Source organism: Urocitellus parryii, chromosome 11 (assembly GCF_045843805.1).
Source record: "Urocitellus parryii isolate mUroPar1 chromosome 11, mUroPar1.hap1, whole genome shotgun sequence".
NCBI lineage: Eukaryota > Metazoa > Chordata > Mammalia > Rodentia > Sciuridae > Urocitellus > Urocitellus parryii.
The window spans coordinates 72428308-72444829 of NC_135541.1; the positions used below are offsets into that span (position 1 = coordinate 72428308).

The 16522-nt window shown below is 35.6% G+C and overlaps 1 protein-coding gene and 1 pseudogene across 1 annotated transcript in view; both read left to right on the forward strand.

Moving 5' to 3' along the window:
* Window positions 1-5686, forward strand: part of Ephx4 (epoxide hydrolase 4) — a 39866-nt gene extending 34180 nt beyond the window's left edge. Inside the window, exon 7 of the mRNA XM_026403108.2 lies at window positions 5445-5686. Within this exon, the coding sequence (XP_026258893.2) occupies window positions 5445-5676 (232 nt within the window). The 3' untranslated portion in view covers window positions 5677-5686. The remainder of the gene's footprint in view (window positions 1-5444) is intronic.
* Window positions 5687-8812: 3126 nt separating this feature from the next.
* On the forward strand, window positions 8813-11138 carry LOC113192865 (lysophosphatidylcholine acyltransferase 2B-like; annotated as a pseudogene).
* The last annotated feature ends 5384 nt before the right edge of the window (window positions 11139-16522 follow it).

Genomic DNA, 16522 nt, shown 5'->3' on the forward strand with positions numbered 1-16522 from the left:
CTGAGGATTGAACCCGGGCTGCACGCATGCCAGGCGAGCGGGCTACCGTTTGAGCCACATCCCCAGCCCTCAATAATTTTTATTAAAGCATTTAGATATGCACATAGAATAAAATTAAATTTGGCCTGTTTTACCAAACAAGAAATAAGCTTTTGTGATATTCAAAAACCCAAATATGATAAACAAAACATTCAAATATCTAGAAGATAAAACTTTCTAGACCTCATGGGAAAGGATTTCTTAAATAAGACACAATAGCTTAAATTATAAAGGAGATTGATAAATTTGACCACATTGCAATTAAAAAGATCAATACATAAAAAATATAAAATGATGAAGCAACCTCAGATGGGGAGAAGTCATTTGCAATGCACAATCATGAATTAATAATATCCAGAGTTTATGAAGAACACCTCCAAATCAATAAGAAAAGAGTAGATGAATTGAAAAAAAAATAAGTGAAGGATGTGAAAAGGTAATTCACAGAAGAGGAATCTAATGGTGAATAAACACATGAAAGATGCTCATCTAGGTAGTCACATATAGAGCATAGATTTTACTGTTTGTAATAGAGACATAACATAATAGTGACATAGATAAGATAGAAATTTATGTCTCCCACAAATACAAGGCTTGGTTTGTTATTCTGTCATCCAGAGGGTGGTGCCCTTGTCTTTGTGGTCCAAGATGGCTACATTTCCATCTGCATTTCAGTTGGTGGAAAGTAGGAAAGGAGGAAGGGAAGGCGTGCTGGACACAACCTCAAAGTTGCACACATTATTTTTCACAACCCACATATCTCACCTAGCTGCAGGAAGCCTGGAAAACATATTTAGTCCTTATTCTTAAGTAGTTCTTTGTCCAGCTGAAAATTGAATTTTCTATCACTATAGAGAAAAGAAAGTTTTGCAGAGCAGTCTAACACATCAGGCAAATAAAAGATTTAAACACTTGTTGAGAACAAGTGTTGGCAGTGATGTGAAACCGAGAGGGTCTTTTCCTTTGCAGTGCTAGGGATCTAACCAAGGACTTGGTATGTGCTAGGCAAATCATCTACCTCGGAACTACATCCCCAGCCCCCAAAGATTATTATATATCTCTTTTGGAAGACATAGTCAGTTCAGAAATCAAAGTGGCAGTATCAAGTAAAGTTGAGAATGTGCATACCCTTTGAGGTAAGAATGTGCATATCCTATGAGGAAGCTTTTTTTTTTTTTTTAAATCAGGTATTGAACCTTGTGGTGATCAACCACTGAGCCATATCCCCAGCCCTTTTTTTTATTTTGAGGCAGGGTCTTGCTAGTTTGCTGAGGTTCTCACTAAGTTAATGAGGCTGACTTTGAACCTGCAAACCTCCTTGTATATAGTATAAGGAAACTCTTGCTCATGTACACAAATGGACATTTATAAGAATAAGTATTTTGTATTGAATTATTAAAATAACTGGAAATTTTTAGTCATGAATGAAGTAGAATTATATGCATCATCAACAGATCTCTCTCTCCACTTCCCTCCTGCCGAAGTCCGGCTGGGCAAAATAACCCGGAGGTGACAAGCAACTTGAAGGTTGAAGCGGGAACTGCTTTATTGCAGGGAAACTCAGCGGGAACTGAGCGGGAACTCAAGGTAGCGGGCACCCAAGGTAGCAGGAGCCGCTTTATTGCGGTATAGCAGAGGTATATATACCTCACTGATTACACACAGCTTGTCTCAATTAGCATCATCTGGATACAGTAGTCAGCCAATAAGGAATCCTCATCATCTTAATGGCTCGGTGGCGTTGCCTCACAAATTTCTCCTCCTGGCAAACTGCCAGGCGCCATCTTGACTTGGTTGCGGCCCTCAACACCCTCCTTTCTTTTTTTTTTCCTGGTACTGAAGTTTGAACCAAGGCCCTTGCACATACTAGGGCAAGTGCTCTACCACTGAGCTACATCTCAACCCATGAATGGATAAATTTTACAAATATAATGTTAAGGCACAAAAGGCAGTTGTAGAAAGATGTATAGTATAAATTTTATATAAACTTATATAAAGTTTAAAAACATGCCAAGTGCTTCAATATATTTTTATAGAAAGGTATATACCGTGAAAAGGTATGGGGGGGCAGCTATGATCAATAGCATTTCTTTTTTCCTGCCCAATTTCTGAACCAATTAAGAAATCAAAGAGTCAGCAGATGGAAACCAAAATATCATCTTAATTATTGATAAAGGGTAGATTGAAGTCTTTGTCTTAATATGAGAATGAGAATTAGAACAGTCTTGCTAACTCTATACTGCTAATCAGAACAGTTTAACTGTGGGAAAGTTTACAGACCAAACTTGCCCTCTCCTGTCCCCTAGGTTACTGTCTCCCACTAATCCCAGAGAAAGGAAAGGAGAAACTAAATCTCTTATCTTTAGGACATATTATTTGACATATGCACTCAATTCAGAATCCTGAACAAACAGCTGTACTTATTAGCCAGGAGTGAAACAAGATCCAGGAGTCCTTAAGGAAAATCTCTCCTTATGGAAACTGAAGGAATGGGGAAGAAGAATTCTAACACATGTAAGAGTTTAAAAACATTCATGGGGATGGTCAGAACTGAATTTCAGCATAGTCAGTACATTCTTAAACTCCAGTGTGTATCAGAATCACTTGGAGGGCATGTTCAAAGAGACGGGACCCCCAACCCCAGTTTTTGATTCAGTAGGTCTGGGATGGGGCCCAGGAATTGGCATAAAAAATTCCCAATTGATATAGATGCTATTTATTAGAGGACCACATTTTGAGAGACACTGCCTTAAAGTGAGGGAAGGAAAAGAAATGGTATCAAGAAAAGCTAGGCAGAAAGAAACAATATCATCTGCAGTGCTTTATTTCTTAACCTGAGTGTTGGGCATGAGAGTGTTATTATTTTCCATATTACTTCTTAATCAAAGTAAAGAAATATTTCCACAGAAAAATGTAATGATGAAATGTGTAACACTCTGGAAATTACTGCCTCAATACTTGTGAATCAGCTAATAATTGAGTTGGGAGGAGTAACATGCTAAATTCAGACTAATTTAAAATAGGAAGGTTAAAGTACATTTTGATAAGCTAAATGATTAATAATATAGAGCAACCATTGTTAAGACTTGTTACAGTTTATTGGAATTCCTAAATTGTACATACTAAGATTAATCATTTTTTTAATATTTATTTTTTAGTTATAGGTGGACACAATGTCTTTATTTTACATTTATGTGGTGCTGAGGATCGAACCCAGTGCCTCACGCATGCTAGGTGAGCACCCTACCTCTGAGCCACAATCCCAGCCCCAGATTAATCATTTTTAATTACAAATATTTTGTCACATTTTCCCAATAAGTTACGCAGTTTAACATCCAAAAACCTGCTCTTAAAACATTTACAGTTTTATTTTATTTTATATATAATTTATATTTCATATGAAATTTAGCAGTTTGCAACCTCAGAACCAGAGAATATGCTTTTCTTTTAATTTTCTGAAAATGCCTCCTTTTTTTTTTAATCTCCAATTTGATCTGGTGAAGAATTTGTATTTCTGACTACTAGTCTTTTAAAACTCCCCTTACCTTAATAATTCAATTATCATATACATAAATATTGTTAAGGTATGTAAATAATTGTTTAAAATATTTTCCTTTAAAAAAATATTTATTTTTAGTTGTAGTTTGACACAATACTTTTTGAAAATTTTATTTATTTATTTATTTATAATCTTTTATTGATTTTTTTTAAATACAGGACAACAGTGGAAAGCATTACCATTCTTATTACACATATAGGACACAATTTTTCATATCTCTGTATATAAAGTATTTCAAGCCAATTTATGCTTTTATATATGTACTTTGCTTTTTTTTTGCATTACAATTCTTAATACACACATATACCACAATTTTTATGGTGCTATAGATCGAACCCAGGGCCGTGCATGTGCTAGGCAATCACTCTACCGCTGAGCCACAACCCCAGCCCCTAAAATATTTTCATTTTAAATATTCTGTGCTGTTGAATTTAAAGAATAATTTTGTCTATCAATTTACTCATTCATAAAGAATTTAACTTTTAGGTGTATTTGTATGAGCAAATGATGGTCATTTGCATGGGAATAAAAAAATCAAGTTCTTTGTAGGCATGTATGGTATTCCAACATTCCAACAGCATTCTATCAACCCCAAGTGGCCACAGGTCAAGTTTTTTGATTAAGTAACAAATATGTGATTCAGTGCTAGAGAGCATCCAGTTAGATATTCATTCTCACTCTTATTCGATAGGAATCTAATAAATACCATCCACCTTTCTAAAAACATGTGTTACAGAAAGTGACAGAAGCTTTAAAATATTTATACCCTATAGCTCAGAAATTCCACTGGTCCAAGCAAATTATCTAAAATGCCAACAGATTTTGGCAAATAGCATCACTTAAAATAAGGGGAAATATCACAATGGATGTGAGATTAGTCAAATTACTTATTGGTTATTGTGCCATGTTATGGATTATTATACCATTATTATTTTATATGGGTTATTATACCATAAAATAATATCTATAGCAATTCTTTTTTTTAAGTTATTAAATGAAAAAATTTTAAGATATGATTTAATGTGAAAGTTGCATATGAATACTGTGTATAAATCATGCATATTTGTTGCATTGTATTTGTAGTAAGGTTTCAACTGTATGCATAAAAATTGACTAAAAGATTATCTTTTGATGACGGAATTATATGTGATTTCATTTTTACTCTTTATACTTTTCTGAATTTAAGAAAATACACAATGAGAACTTTGTTTTAAAAAGAATTTTCTTGCGAAATAAATCTAGTATAATGCAATATTAAAGCTCAGTCCACACATATTTTCTGATTTTTCAGCTCCAGTCTTCAATAAAATGCATCTGATTATCTAAGAGCAATTGAAAATATATTTAAATAGTAACATAGCTTAAAGCTATCTTTTATTCCATTATTCTGAATTTCTGGTTATTTTTATAAAGCAATTTTTTCTCATAGTGATGAATTTCATATTTAATTTACAGCCTTCATTTTTAAATTTTGATAGTCTCATCCAATTTAAGATTTTATTGGACCCTTTCTTAAATAACCTTTAAAATTTTTTATTGTGCAGGTTGATTGCCTAATGCAGTGTTTCTTAACTATTTTTTTCTTTATCACTTCCCTAAGGAGCCTTTTTAGACATATTTTCCTATATCACCTGCCACACCATGAAATTTTAATATCTGTTCATGTATTGCATGTATATCCATCCTTTATATGTAAAAAGTAAGTTCCCTTTAAGAACCAGTTTTTGCCCCTTTTGGAGCAATATTGCCCACTTTGAGAATACATAGTCTAATGGAACATGTTATAGGAAAATATTATTTTAACTTTTGCAGTGAATCTCAAAGCCCACATGTTTTGTTTTTATAGCTGCCTGCCTCTCAAACATCACATGGTGACCACTCCGACACTCCTACTGTGGGGAGAGAAAGACGCATTTATGGAGGTTGAGATGGCTGAAGTCACAAAAATTTATGTTAAAAACTATTTCAGATTAACTATTTTGTCAGAAGCCAGTCATTGGCTTCAGCAAGACCAACCTGATATAGTGAACAAATTGATATGGACATTTCTAAAAGAAGAAACAAGAAAAAAAGACTGACTTTATCTCCTATGAGGGATCTGTAATGAAATCTAAATATTTTTAAAAAATTGTTTTCAACTTCATTATGTTTTATTAGGGGAAAACCCTGTTTTAATATGCTTTATCATAAATAAATATTCTGATAAATGGTATTGAAAAAAATTGAGAATGTGTGAACGAGTATTATAATGTTTATTTCCATCCGTCATATTTTGCACAGAAAAGTGTCTGCCTTAAATTGTATATATATGTACAAAAAGGATGTTGGGAAAAATGGCTCAGTTTGAATTCCATGCTTTCTTTACCCTGTTAACATATGGTGCCTTTACAAATATTAAAGTTTAGCTGTGCCATATTTAAAAGGCAAATCTGCAATGGTATGAATTTTAATTTTATTGTTCAAAAGTTCTTTTTACTATTTTTAGTCATTAAAAATTCTATTATCAAATCTTTGGGATTTATAGTAATTCTATGAGTGTGTAGGTAAATAAGATGATTGCATTCTGAAAATTGGCCATAAGTACTATTGATATTCAGAAGAGTAAATCATATTGTAAAACGTACTTCTCAGATTAAAGGAGAGGGATTTAGAAAAGGTATCAAAATGTCCTTTTGCTCCATTCACTGCTACAAGAAATGAGTACTGTGCTTTTTATGTGCTTTAGAATCTGTGCTTGACAGGGCAGGGATTTGTTTTCAACTGATAAGATACTCAGAGTCTATAATAAAGGCCTAGTACACTGCAAGCACTCAAATATTTGCTTAATGGATAGACACAATAATTCCCCCTTATCCATAGTGACACATTTTAAGACCCCCTCAGTGAAGACCTGAAAGTTGGGACAAGAACAATCCCTATAGAATTATGTTTTTTCCCTCTTAATTAAGCCCTTACTATATATTATTCCTATAACTTTTTCAGTTTGAGGTGTGGCTGCAAAATTAGCATTAATTTCTTTTTCATTCTTTTCATTTTCACAGAAGATTCACTCTTATTATAGATCATAGCAAATTCAGCATATTTTTTTTTCTTTCCCTTAAGTCAAGAACTTTCACTTTTCACTTAAAGAAAGCATTTTATGGTTTCTCTTTGGCATATCCAAATTTCCAGCGTCACTAATCTTGCACTATGGGGCCATTACTAAGTAAAATGTAGTGTTATCAAGTAAAAGAAAGTTTACTTGAACACTGCCATTTCAGGACAGCTGACTGATAATCAAGAGGGCTACTAAGTGACTGGTGGGTAGAAGGGTGGTCAGCCTGGATGTGCCACACAAAGGGATGATTCGCATCCCTGGTGGGATGAAGTTGAACAGTGCAAGATTTCATGACACTATTCACACTGCTACACAACTTAAAATTTATGAATTGTTTCTGAAATTTTTCATTTAATATTTTCAAACTGTGGTTGACCATGGGTAACTGGAACTGCAGAAAAGAAGGAGGGTATTATATCGGATACAATTCTGGCACTGTGGGGATACCATAAGAGAAAGATGACAAGATAACATGGAACTTTCCTCTAAGATGTTTACACACAATGCAATTAAATTAACTGGAGCTTAAACAGTAGAAATGAACATTGCAGGTAAGAGTGAGAAGCGTTACAGAATAGAGAACAATTTCTACTCGTGGGAGTGCTACTCATTCTCTTGGGTTGTTGTCTTTTGATGCAGGAGACAACTGGTAACATTGCCAAATCATGGCACCTTAAAGACTATACTATGTTCCCAAATAAGCCCTAAATTGGTGAAAGGAATGTTTCCCTCATAAGCATAGTTCTGATAGTGTCAGAAAAAGGTAGACTATGCCTAAGAATTCTTATTGTACCATAGCAACTTGTATTAACCATAAAAGCTTTTTGTTGTTGTTGTTTCATGCAGAGGATTGAGCCATTAAACCCAGGGCCTCATACATACTAAGCAAATGCTCCACTACTGAGCTATATCCCCAGCCCTTTTTCATTTTTTTTTAAATTGTGAGACAAGGTCTCTGAGTTTCCAGCTGGCTTTAAACTTACAATCTTCTTGCTTCAGCCTCTCAAGCAGCTGGGATTACAGATGTGTGCCACCAAACCTGGCTTAAAACTCAATTCTTCTGCTGCTTCTTCCTCCTCTTCCTTATTTATTTATTTACTTTATCTATCTATCTATCTATCTATCTATCTATCTATCTATCTATCTATTTATTTTGGTACAGGGGATTGAACCCAGGGGACCTTAACCACTGAGCCACATTCTAGCCCATTTTATTATTATTGTTTTTTTTTTCTTTTAAATTTGAGTCAGGGTCTTGCTAAATTGCTGACACTGGCTTTGAACCTACATCCTGTCTCAGCCTCCAGAATTTCTGGGATTACAGGCTTGCACCATCACACTCAGCTTCAGTTGTTTATATATTACAATGGTACCTGATAAAAACATTGCAAGGTAGGGAATTGTAATTAGGATAGAGGACATAGCTCAGTGACAAAAAGCTTGCCTAGGATATCCAAAGCCCAGAGTTAATCCCCAGCACTGCTTTAAATTAAAAAAAAAAAAAGGAAAAATGTTGTAATTAATATTTATTCAAAAAGGGAAAAAGTTGTAATTAATATTTATTCCAGTAAATATATATCTTTAATAGGTATATAATTTATACATAAATGTCAGAAATTATTATATGAAAATAATTGAAGCTTATATGTCAAAAGGATATTTGCAAAAACACAAAATGGTTGTCATGAAGCAAGAAAAAATTTTAAGTTTAAAGCCAGGCTGGGCAACTCAGAGACCTTGTCTCACAATTAAAAAAAAAATGCACATCATTTTAATTCTCCTGTTACATTTATCATCTTTGATTTTTTTCTGATTTTAAAGGTTACACATAATTTCTTCTTAATCCACAGTTTCCTCTAAGAGTTCTGGTTACATGCAAACAAGAAGAACATTTGAATGTGAAGAAGGGGTCCCTGCAAGAACACACTCTCAGATCCAGTTTAATAAGGGGTTTACTAATCCAAATCCCTAGTTTACTTAGAAGTCTGTTTGTAGCTTGGAGGTTCATGGACTCTCAGATGGAAGTATGGGAGATGAGTGTTGCCCAGGAAATGAATAAGTCCTCATATCTTTCAGTGGAACAAACCCCGCTTCATGCAGGAGATGTGCATTAGCATATGGTGCTGGACCTCCATCATTCTCATGGGGACTGTACTGGTGCCAGTGCAAGTGTCCTGTACCACCTTTCCCTTCAACTTCCTCTGGTCAGTGGCTTGGCCATCCTGTTCAACTGGTCCAATCCACCAAGAATTGAAGAAGAAAACTGATGAAACCAGTCCTCAAATTCTTGTTTCTGGTCATGTTCTTTTTCACTGGGTTCATGATTAAAGTAAAAAGGGAAAAGGGACCTGTGATAGACCCAACTTGATCTTTTCTTAAAATTGGGCATCTCGCCACAAAGCCATGAAAAGATAATTTCGGCTTTACTATAAATTACTGCAAATTCTGAACCTGCTTGGAATGCCTGCCCGTGCCTTGAACTCACCCATGCCTGGCTCTCTGACCAGATAGCAGCCCTCTCTGAAACCTTACTGACGTCTCACAAATCTTGGCCTTCCCTGGCCAGACAAGGACCCTTCTGAGGCTCTAATGATCCTCATAAATTCTGATGTTGGGGCCAGCAAAAAAATGTAAACTACCATTTATGTGATGCTCGTCAGAGTTCTGTTATCTGTAACCCCCCTTTGTGTAACTTTCTGGGCTATAAAGCTGGGCTGCAGGAAAGTGGCTGCTGCTGTCTTGTTCCCGCCATTTTGGGAGGGAGAGGCAGCCTGGCTGGTCGAAATAATAAGCTTGCTTTAATTTGATTTTAATTGGAGTCAGTGGTCTTTTCTTGTGTCCTGGTCTAACACCTGATTTGAGTCTCCCATCTTCATTACAGCCACACTCTATTATCTTTGAAGCACTCACCTTTTTTGTGGCATCCTTACCCTCCATGGTCTCTAAGTTGAAACTCACAGGTCCCAATGTCAGGGAAACTCCTCCTGTCAACATAGCTGGTGCTTGTGACCCAAGAAGACCCCAATCCCATGAGTAATACCAGAAATGAAATCCTGGAGCAAGTGACAACCAGAAGGAAGATCTTGATTTTCCCAAAAGGAGTGTGTACCAATAACTTTTGTCTAGTCACTTTGGCTGGTGTGGGAGGGCGAGGTACCAGGAATTGAACTCAGGGAGACTTAACCACTGAGCCACATCCACAGCTCTTTTTATTATTTTATTTTGATACAGGGTCTTACTAAGTTGTTCAGGGCCTTGCTAAGTTACAGAGGCTGGCTTTGAACTTGTAATCCTCTTGCCTCAGCCTTCCAAGCCGCTGGGACTATAGGCATGAGCCCCATGCCCCACTTGTCTAGTCCCTTTTAAACTAGGAGCCTTTTCTTCAGGTGTCTCCGGGTAGCTGGTGCTGCTCAGGTACCCAAACACCAGGACACAGTAACCTGGACCTGGCCAAGGTTTACAGGCTTCCAGGCCAGTATGTTGACCCTGAGTCAATCCTTCACCAGGATACAAGTTGAGTTTATGCATATTTATATCCCAAACGTGGAAGGGAAAAAAAGTCTCTCGTTTTTGCCAGTACAGTACCTATTATCATGGCAAATGCTTTGGGATGTCCTTGACAGACCACACTTGAGAAGACTGTAGACTGATAGTTTCTGCAGGTAAACTTCAACTACCCATGGAAGCTGATTTTTTTTGGAATTTACAAAAGTTATCCAGAAATTGAAAATAAATTGGGATAATACTGATAACCAATTGGATGAATGTACTGCAATTGCAGTTGCCTCAAAAGAAAGGAAGCAGACGTGTGGAGGCACTTGCCTGTAATCACAGCTATTCAGGAGGCTGAGGCAGGAAGATCGTAAGTTTGAGGTCATAAGTTTTGAAACTTAGCAACACCCTATCTCAAAATAAAAAATAAAAAAGGGCTGGGGATATAGCTCAGTAGTAAAATACCTCTGGGTTCAATGCCCAGTACCAAATTTAAAAAAAAAAAAAAACAGTAGAAGGAAGATCAGAATTGAAGAGTTTTCAAGTTATTTAAAACTCCCAGTTTCAGAGTTCTTGAAACAAATTTTGCTCTCTTTGACTGATGTAATGATGGCACCACAGACTTCAGAGAATATGTGATAGGTCTATTCTGTACAATCCTGCCAATAATGAAAATATTCTGAAAATATCACATAAGCTTTTTGATCTTGATGAGAATGGTTTCATAACAGAACAGCAATTCATTGTTATACTTCAGGCAGCTTTTAGAGTGCCAGATCATAATGTTTCCAGACTCTTTTAGGAACTAGCTGGAAAGAACTTTGCACACAATTTATACAAGACCTTTAGGAAATTTTCCCTGAAGCATCAGCATGTGCCAAGTTATTTAATTCATACCTAGACCTCCAGGAAGTCTATCTATATTCATCTCCATAAGAAGTACAATCTTAATGACTACATTCAAATGTTCCACTCAGCCCTGAAAAATGTGAAAGTACCTTTTAGGTAGAAGATATGATTGAAATCAAAATTATCCTTTAGAAAAAAACTCAATAATTTTTACTCTAAGAAGCATGGACACTTAATTATAATATTTAAAATATGCCTGAGGAATATTTTGATTGGGTTTTTAATCAGACCTATTTCTCTTCTTTGTTAAAGTAACATTTTCTGGGCCATGTACCTGTAGTCCCAGCTACCCAGAAGACTGAGCTAGCTGAAACAAGAAGATTATTTTGCAATATAGCAAGACCCTGACTCAAAAGGTCTCAATTTGACCTAAATGCAGAAAAGTAAGTAATCTAGTCACAAACCTTGTTCACCCTGCAAGGTTCAAATAAGTGCCTTGTTTAATGCTAAATTATGGCCAGAGAAACATTATAGACCATTGTCTCTCCCTCTCTTTTGCAGGAGAAATATCTCCTTGGAAATTCTAGTGGCAGTAAATAAATACATCAAATTATCATTTGTAGTTCCTTAAAAAAATACTAGATATAAATACCTCTTTGCTCTTCATAAAGTAGCCCACATCTTTTTATTTTGCAAGACAAAATATTAATAACCATCAGGACAATAAAATATTGGGAATATACTGAAACAGTTACATAGGGTAGAATAGCCAGCTTCCTGTCACTGAAAAAACACCTGAGATATACAACATGTAAGGAGGAAAGGTTTATTTTGGCTCACAGTTTCAAGGGTTTTAGTCCATGGTCGCTTGGCCCTGTTGCTTTGGGTCTGTGATGGCACAGTGCATCACGGTGGGAGCCTGTGGAGAAAGAAGCTGTTCGCCTCATGGTAGCCAGTAAGCACGAGTGAGATAGGATGGGTCCAGGTTCCCAATATGTGCTCCAAGGGAATCACCTGGTAGTCTAACTTCCTTTCTCTAGGCCCCATCTCTTAAAGGTGCTACTACTTCCCAAATCTAGCAAATGAGCTAGAGAACAATACATTAAGCTTGGGCCTTTAGGGAACATTCCAGATCCTAACCATAGCCATGAAATGGCTCCCTTGGCCTTTTTAAGTATGAAAGTGATTATTTAGAATGAGAAAAGAAATCACAACAAATCACAATTTCTGGAAAGCTATTAATATCATAAACATAGGATTTTCTTTTTTTCTTGTGTGTGTGTGTGTGCACGCACGCACGCACGCTCGCCCATGCACATGTGAATCGGAATAGAACCCAGGTCTTGGACATGCTAGTGTTCTACCACTGAGTCACATCCCCAGTCCATAAACATAGGTTATAACTACAGGAATTATTAAAAATTCTTTTTTGTATAATTCTCCTCAAAACACCGGAAAATGTTCATAATTACATGTTCTGCATTACTGAGAATATTCCTTTTGTTCTGACTACTCACCAGTGAGAACTAAAGCTTCTACTTACCCATCTATTTTCACTACCTGTTGTTATAATACATCTTCACATAGTGATATGACTTTAGGACTTACCTTTTCATGTCACCATTTGGGAGGAATCAACAAAGTAATCATGGAAACCATTCCTATACCAGGATAGGGAGCAACAACCTATCTAGATATGGAAGTGGATATGAACCAATAAATATGCTAACCTAAACTCCTATATTCTCAGCTTAGTTTCATTGTGGTTGAGTCCCAAAAATGTCTGCAGCCACTCAGGACTACTAGATATGAGGCAACATTTGGGCAAGGGAAATGACACAAAATCTGGACCAGTGGAGGCCAAAATCTCTTAATTTTATAAGTTTAACAAAAACATATCCAAGTAAACACATTTATAGGGACCCTACCAGAGACTTGTAAGGGGCTTTTGGGAGAGAGACCCCCTAAAACTCAAACTTTATTAGCTTCTTGGTACTTTCAGTAGAAAGGAAGAAGAGATGAATGGGGAAAACGTAGAGATGGGGGAAGCAGGAAAGGGAAAGAAAAAAATTAAATATATTTTGAAGATAATTTCTATGCAATTCTGCCCTGGAAAAAGGAGGTGTTGATATTTTAAAATCCCCATTCAGCTTGGTATTAACATGATGATACATACATACCTAATTCAAATATAATGGTTTTTAAATGTGCTGAAAATTATTCATATAAGAACTTTCTCTTAAAACTAGCTACCAAGGTATATAGTATCTTTATTTAAACAATGGTACTATTACTCAGATAGAAGGAAGAACTTCTTTGAAACTGTTTCTAATTAGATATTGATCTTTACAAAGAAATCAGGGTCATTATTATATATTACCTTTTAACCTCAAAATGTTTAATATAGCTTTGTTCTTTGTTTAAGCCCTCTTTAAAATGATACTTTTAAAATCTTGCTTTTGTTTTTGGTACTGGGGATTGAATCAGGGTTACTCTACCACTGAGCTATATCCCTAATCCTCTTTAGTTTTAATTTTGACACAGGATCTCCCTAAATTGCTAAGGTTCTCACTAAGTTGCTGAGGCTAGCCTGGAATTTGCAATCCTCCTGTTTCAGCCTCTTGAATTGCCGAGATTACAGGTGTACACCACCATGCCTGGCTTAAAAATCTTTTTATTGTAAAATAAATATAAAGATATCACATCAAAACAAATCTGTAGCTAATCATTATACATATCCCTCAGTATCCACAGAAAATTGATTCAATTCCTCCACGCCTTGCTGCCAACCACAAAATCTGATGATATTCAAATCCCTTACACAAAGCAGGGTAGCACTTGCCTCTAACCTATACAGATACTCTTGTATACTTTAAATCATTTCTAAATTACTTGGAATATCTAGTACAATATAAATGCTCTATACAGTATAATAAATAGTTATTATACTGTATTGTTCAGAGAATGATGAGAAGAAAAATTTTCTGAGAATTTTTTTAAAATATTTTTAATACAGGGTTGGTTGAATCCAAGATATGGAACCCACAGTTAGGGAGGGCCAACTGTATAGCATAAAAACAATCTATACTGTATATTCTAAATATAGTATGTTTTTAGGTGAAAACTCTCACAACCAACACTCAGATCAAGAAATAAAACTTGTCCAATCACCCTTATGAGCCCCTTCTCCCTACCCCCAATCTTAATTATAAACTTCCTTCTCCTTCTAAATTAAACTACTTTCCTAGCTTTTATAGTTTCATTTTTTGTACTTTTTCTTGCATTTTTATCATCCAAAGGTGAGTACTTTGATACTGTAAAAATTAACTTTATATGTCAAATTGGCTAGGCTATGGTACCAGATAGTTGGTCAGTTATTCTTGATGTTTCTATGAAGGATCTGTGTGTGTACAGATGAGTGTGCATCCGTGCACGCACACACACGCACACATGCTGGGGATTAAACCCAGGACCTTAAGCACCACTGAGATACACCCCTACAACCCCCACAAGGTATTTTTAGATGAGATTAACATTTAAATCAGTAGACTGAGTAAGCAGATTGCACTCTACAGAATGAGTGGGCCTCATCCAATCAGTTAAGGCCTTATTAATAGGATTGACCTCCCTGAAAAAGAGGGCATTTTGACATCAGGCCCCCTTGGGACTTAAAATACAACTCTTCACAGTCTCCGGGGAAGATTTTGGAGTTGCCAAGTCTTCACAATTGCATGAATCAGTTACTTAAAATAAATCAATCTATAGATAGATATCCTATTGTTTTTTTTTTTAACTCTGATAAATGCAGTCTCTAGCCACCACCATAGTTTATTCTTGCCCTTTTTTGACATTTGATTTTTAAATTTTTTTTTGTAGTTGTAGATGGACATCTTGCCTTTATTTTACCTGTTTATTTTTACGTTATGCTAAGGATAGAACCCAGTGCTTCACACATGATGGGCAAGCGATCTGCCGGCGAACTACAGCCCCAGCCCCTGACATTAACTTTTTAAAAAAAGTCTTATAAATCTATAGGTTCCCCTCCACCTTTTATTGTGCTTATGGTCCATCTGCTTAGAACCTAGGCTGTTTGATCAGTGGAGTTTCCCATAATCTACATTTGGCTAACTGTATATTTATGGTACAAAATAGCATCTTCTTCTACATATTGAAATCCAGGGGCTTGATCAAATTTAGGTTTGATCCTTTTGTCAAAGCCATACATATAGTGTGTTTTTCCTCAAGAAATATGTATTTCCTGGTTTTGTCTCTTTTTGTGAGATTTGCAGCCATTGGTGCTTATATTGACTAAATCTATTAATTGTTAAAGACTGCAAAATTGAGATATTCCAATTTTGTCCTTTTTTCATTTATTAACTAAAACACTTTAATAAAGTGCTATTTCTGTTAGTTTATGATGTGGTTACCTAGTAACATAACTCCTACTGGAAAAAATAGAATAAATACTTGATTTCTTAATCATGGCCTATTTTTTCCTCTTTTTTATTTTATTTTATTTTTTTAGATATACATGACAGTAGAGTGTATTTTGACATATTATACATACATAGAATATGACTTACTCTAATTGGGATCCCATTCTTGTGGTTATACATTCTTGGTTATATATGGTGTTTCACTGGTCTGAATTCATATATGAACAAAGGAAAGTTATGTCTGACTTATTCTACTGTCTTTCCTTTTCCTCCCTTCCCTTCATTCCCCTTTGTCTAATCCAATGAATTTCTATTCTTTCCCACCTACCAACCTCTATTATTGTGTGTTAGCATCCACATATTGGAGAAAACATTCTTCCTTTGGTTTTGGAGAACTGGCTTATTTCACTTAGCATGATTGTCTCCAGTTCTATCCATTTATGATTAAATGCCATAATTTTATTCTTTTTATGGGTGAGTAAAATTCCATTGTGTATATAGATCACATTTTCTTTATCCATTCATCTGTTGAAGGTTGCTTCCATGGCTTTGTGATTATGAAGTGAGCTGCTGTAAACTTTGATGTGGCTGCATCACTGTAGTATGCTTGAAGGATACATACCCAAAAGAACTTTGCCATAGTTAAACTTCTCTTCTAGTCAAAAAGATTTTTATAAAGAGTGTCACCAGGATTTCACAGGAGTTCTTCAGAAAGCTAAGTGTGGTTTTAAGCTTCCTTTACTTTTTTTAAATAGTTGTTTAAAAACAAAACAAAACAAGACCAAAAAAAAAGCCTTTATTTTATTTATTTATTTTTATGTGGTGCTGAAGATTGAACCCAGGGCCTTGTGCATGCTAGGCAAGCGCTCTGTCGCTGAGCCACAACTCCATCCCCAAGATTCCTTTCTTATAAATGCCAGGTTTGCAGACAAAACATATGAAACCTCTGTCTAGTTTAAGAATATGAGGCAGAGAGTAACTGTTATATGAAACCCCATCCCCCACTGAGTATACTTCTTAAGGAATTTCCAGACTCAGGGTACAGAGACT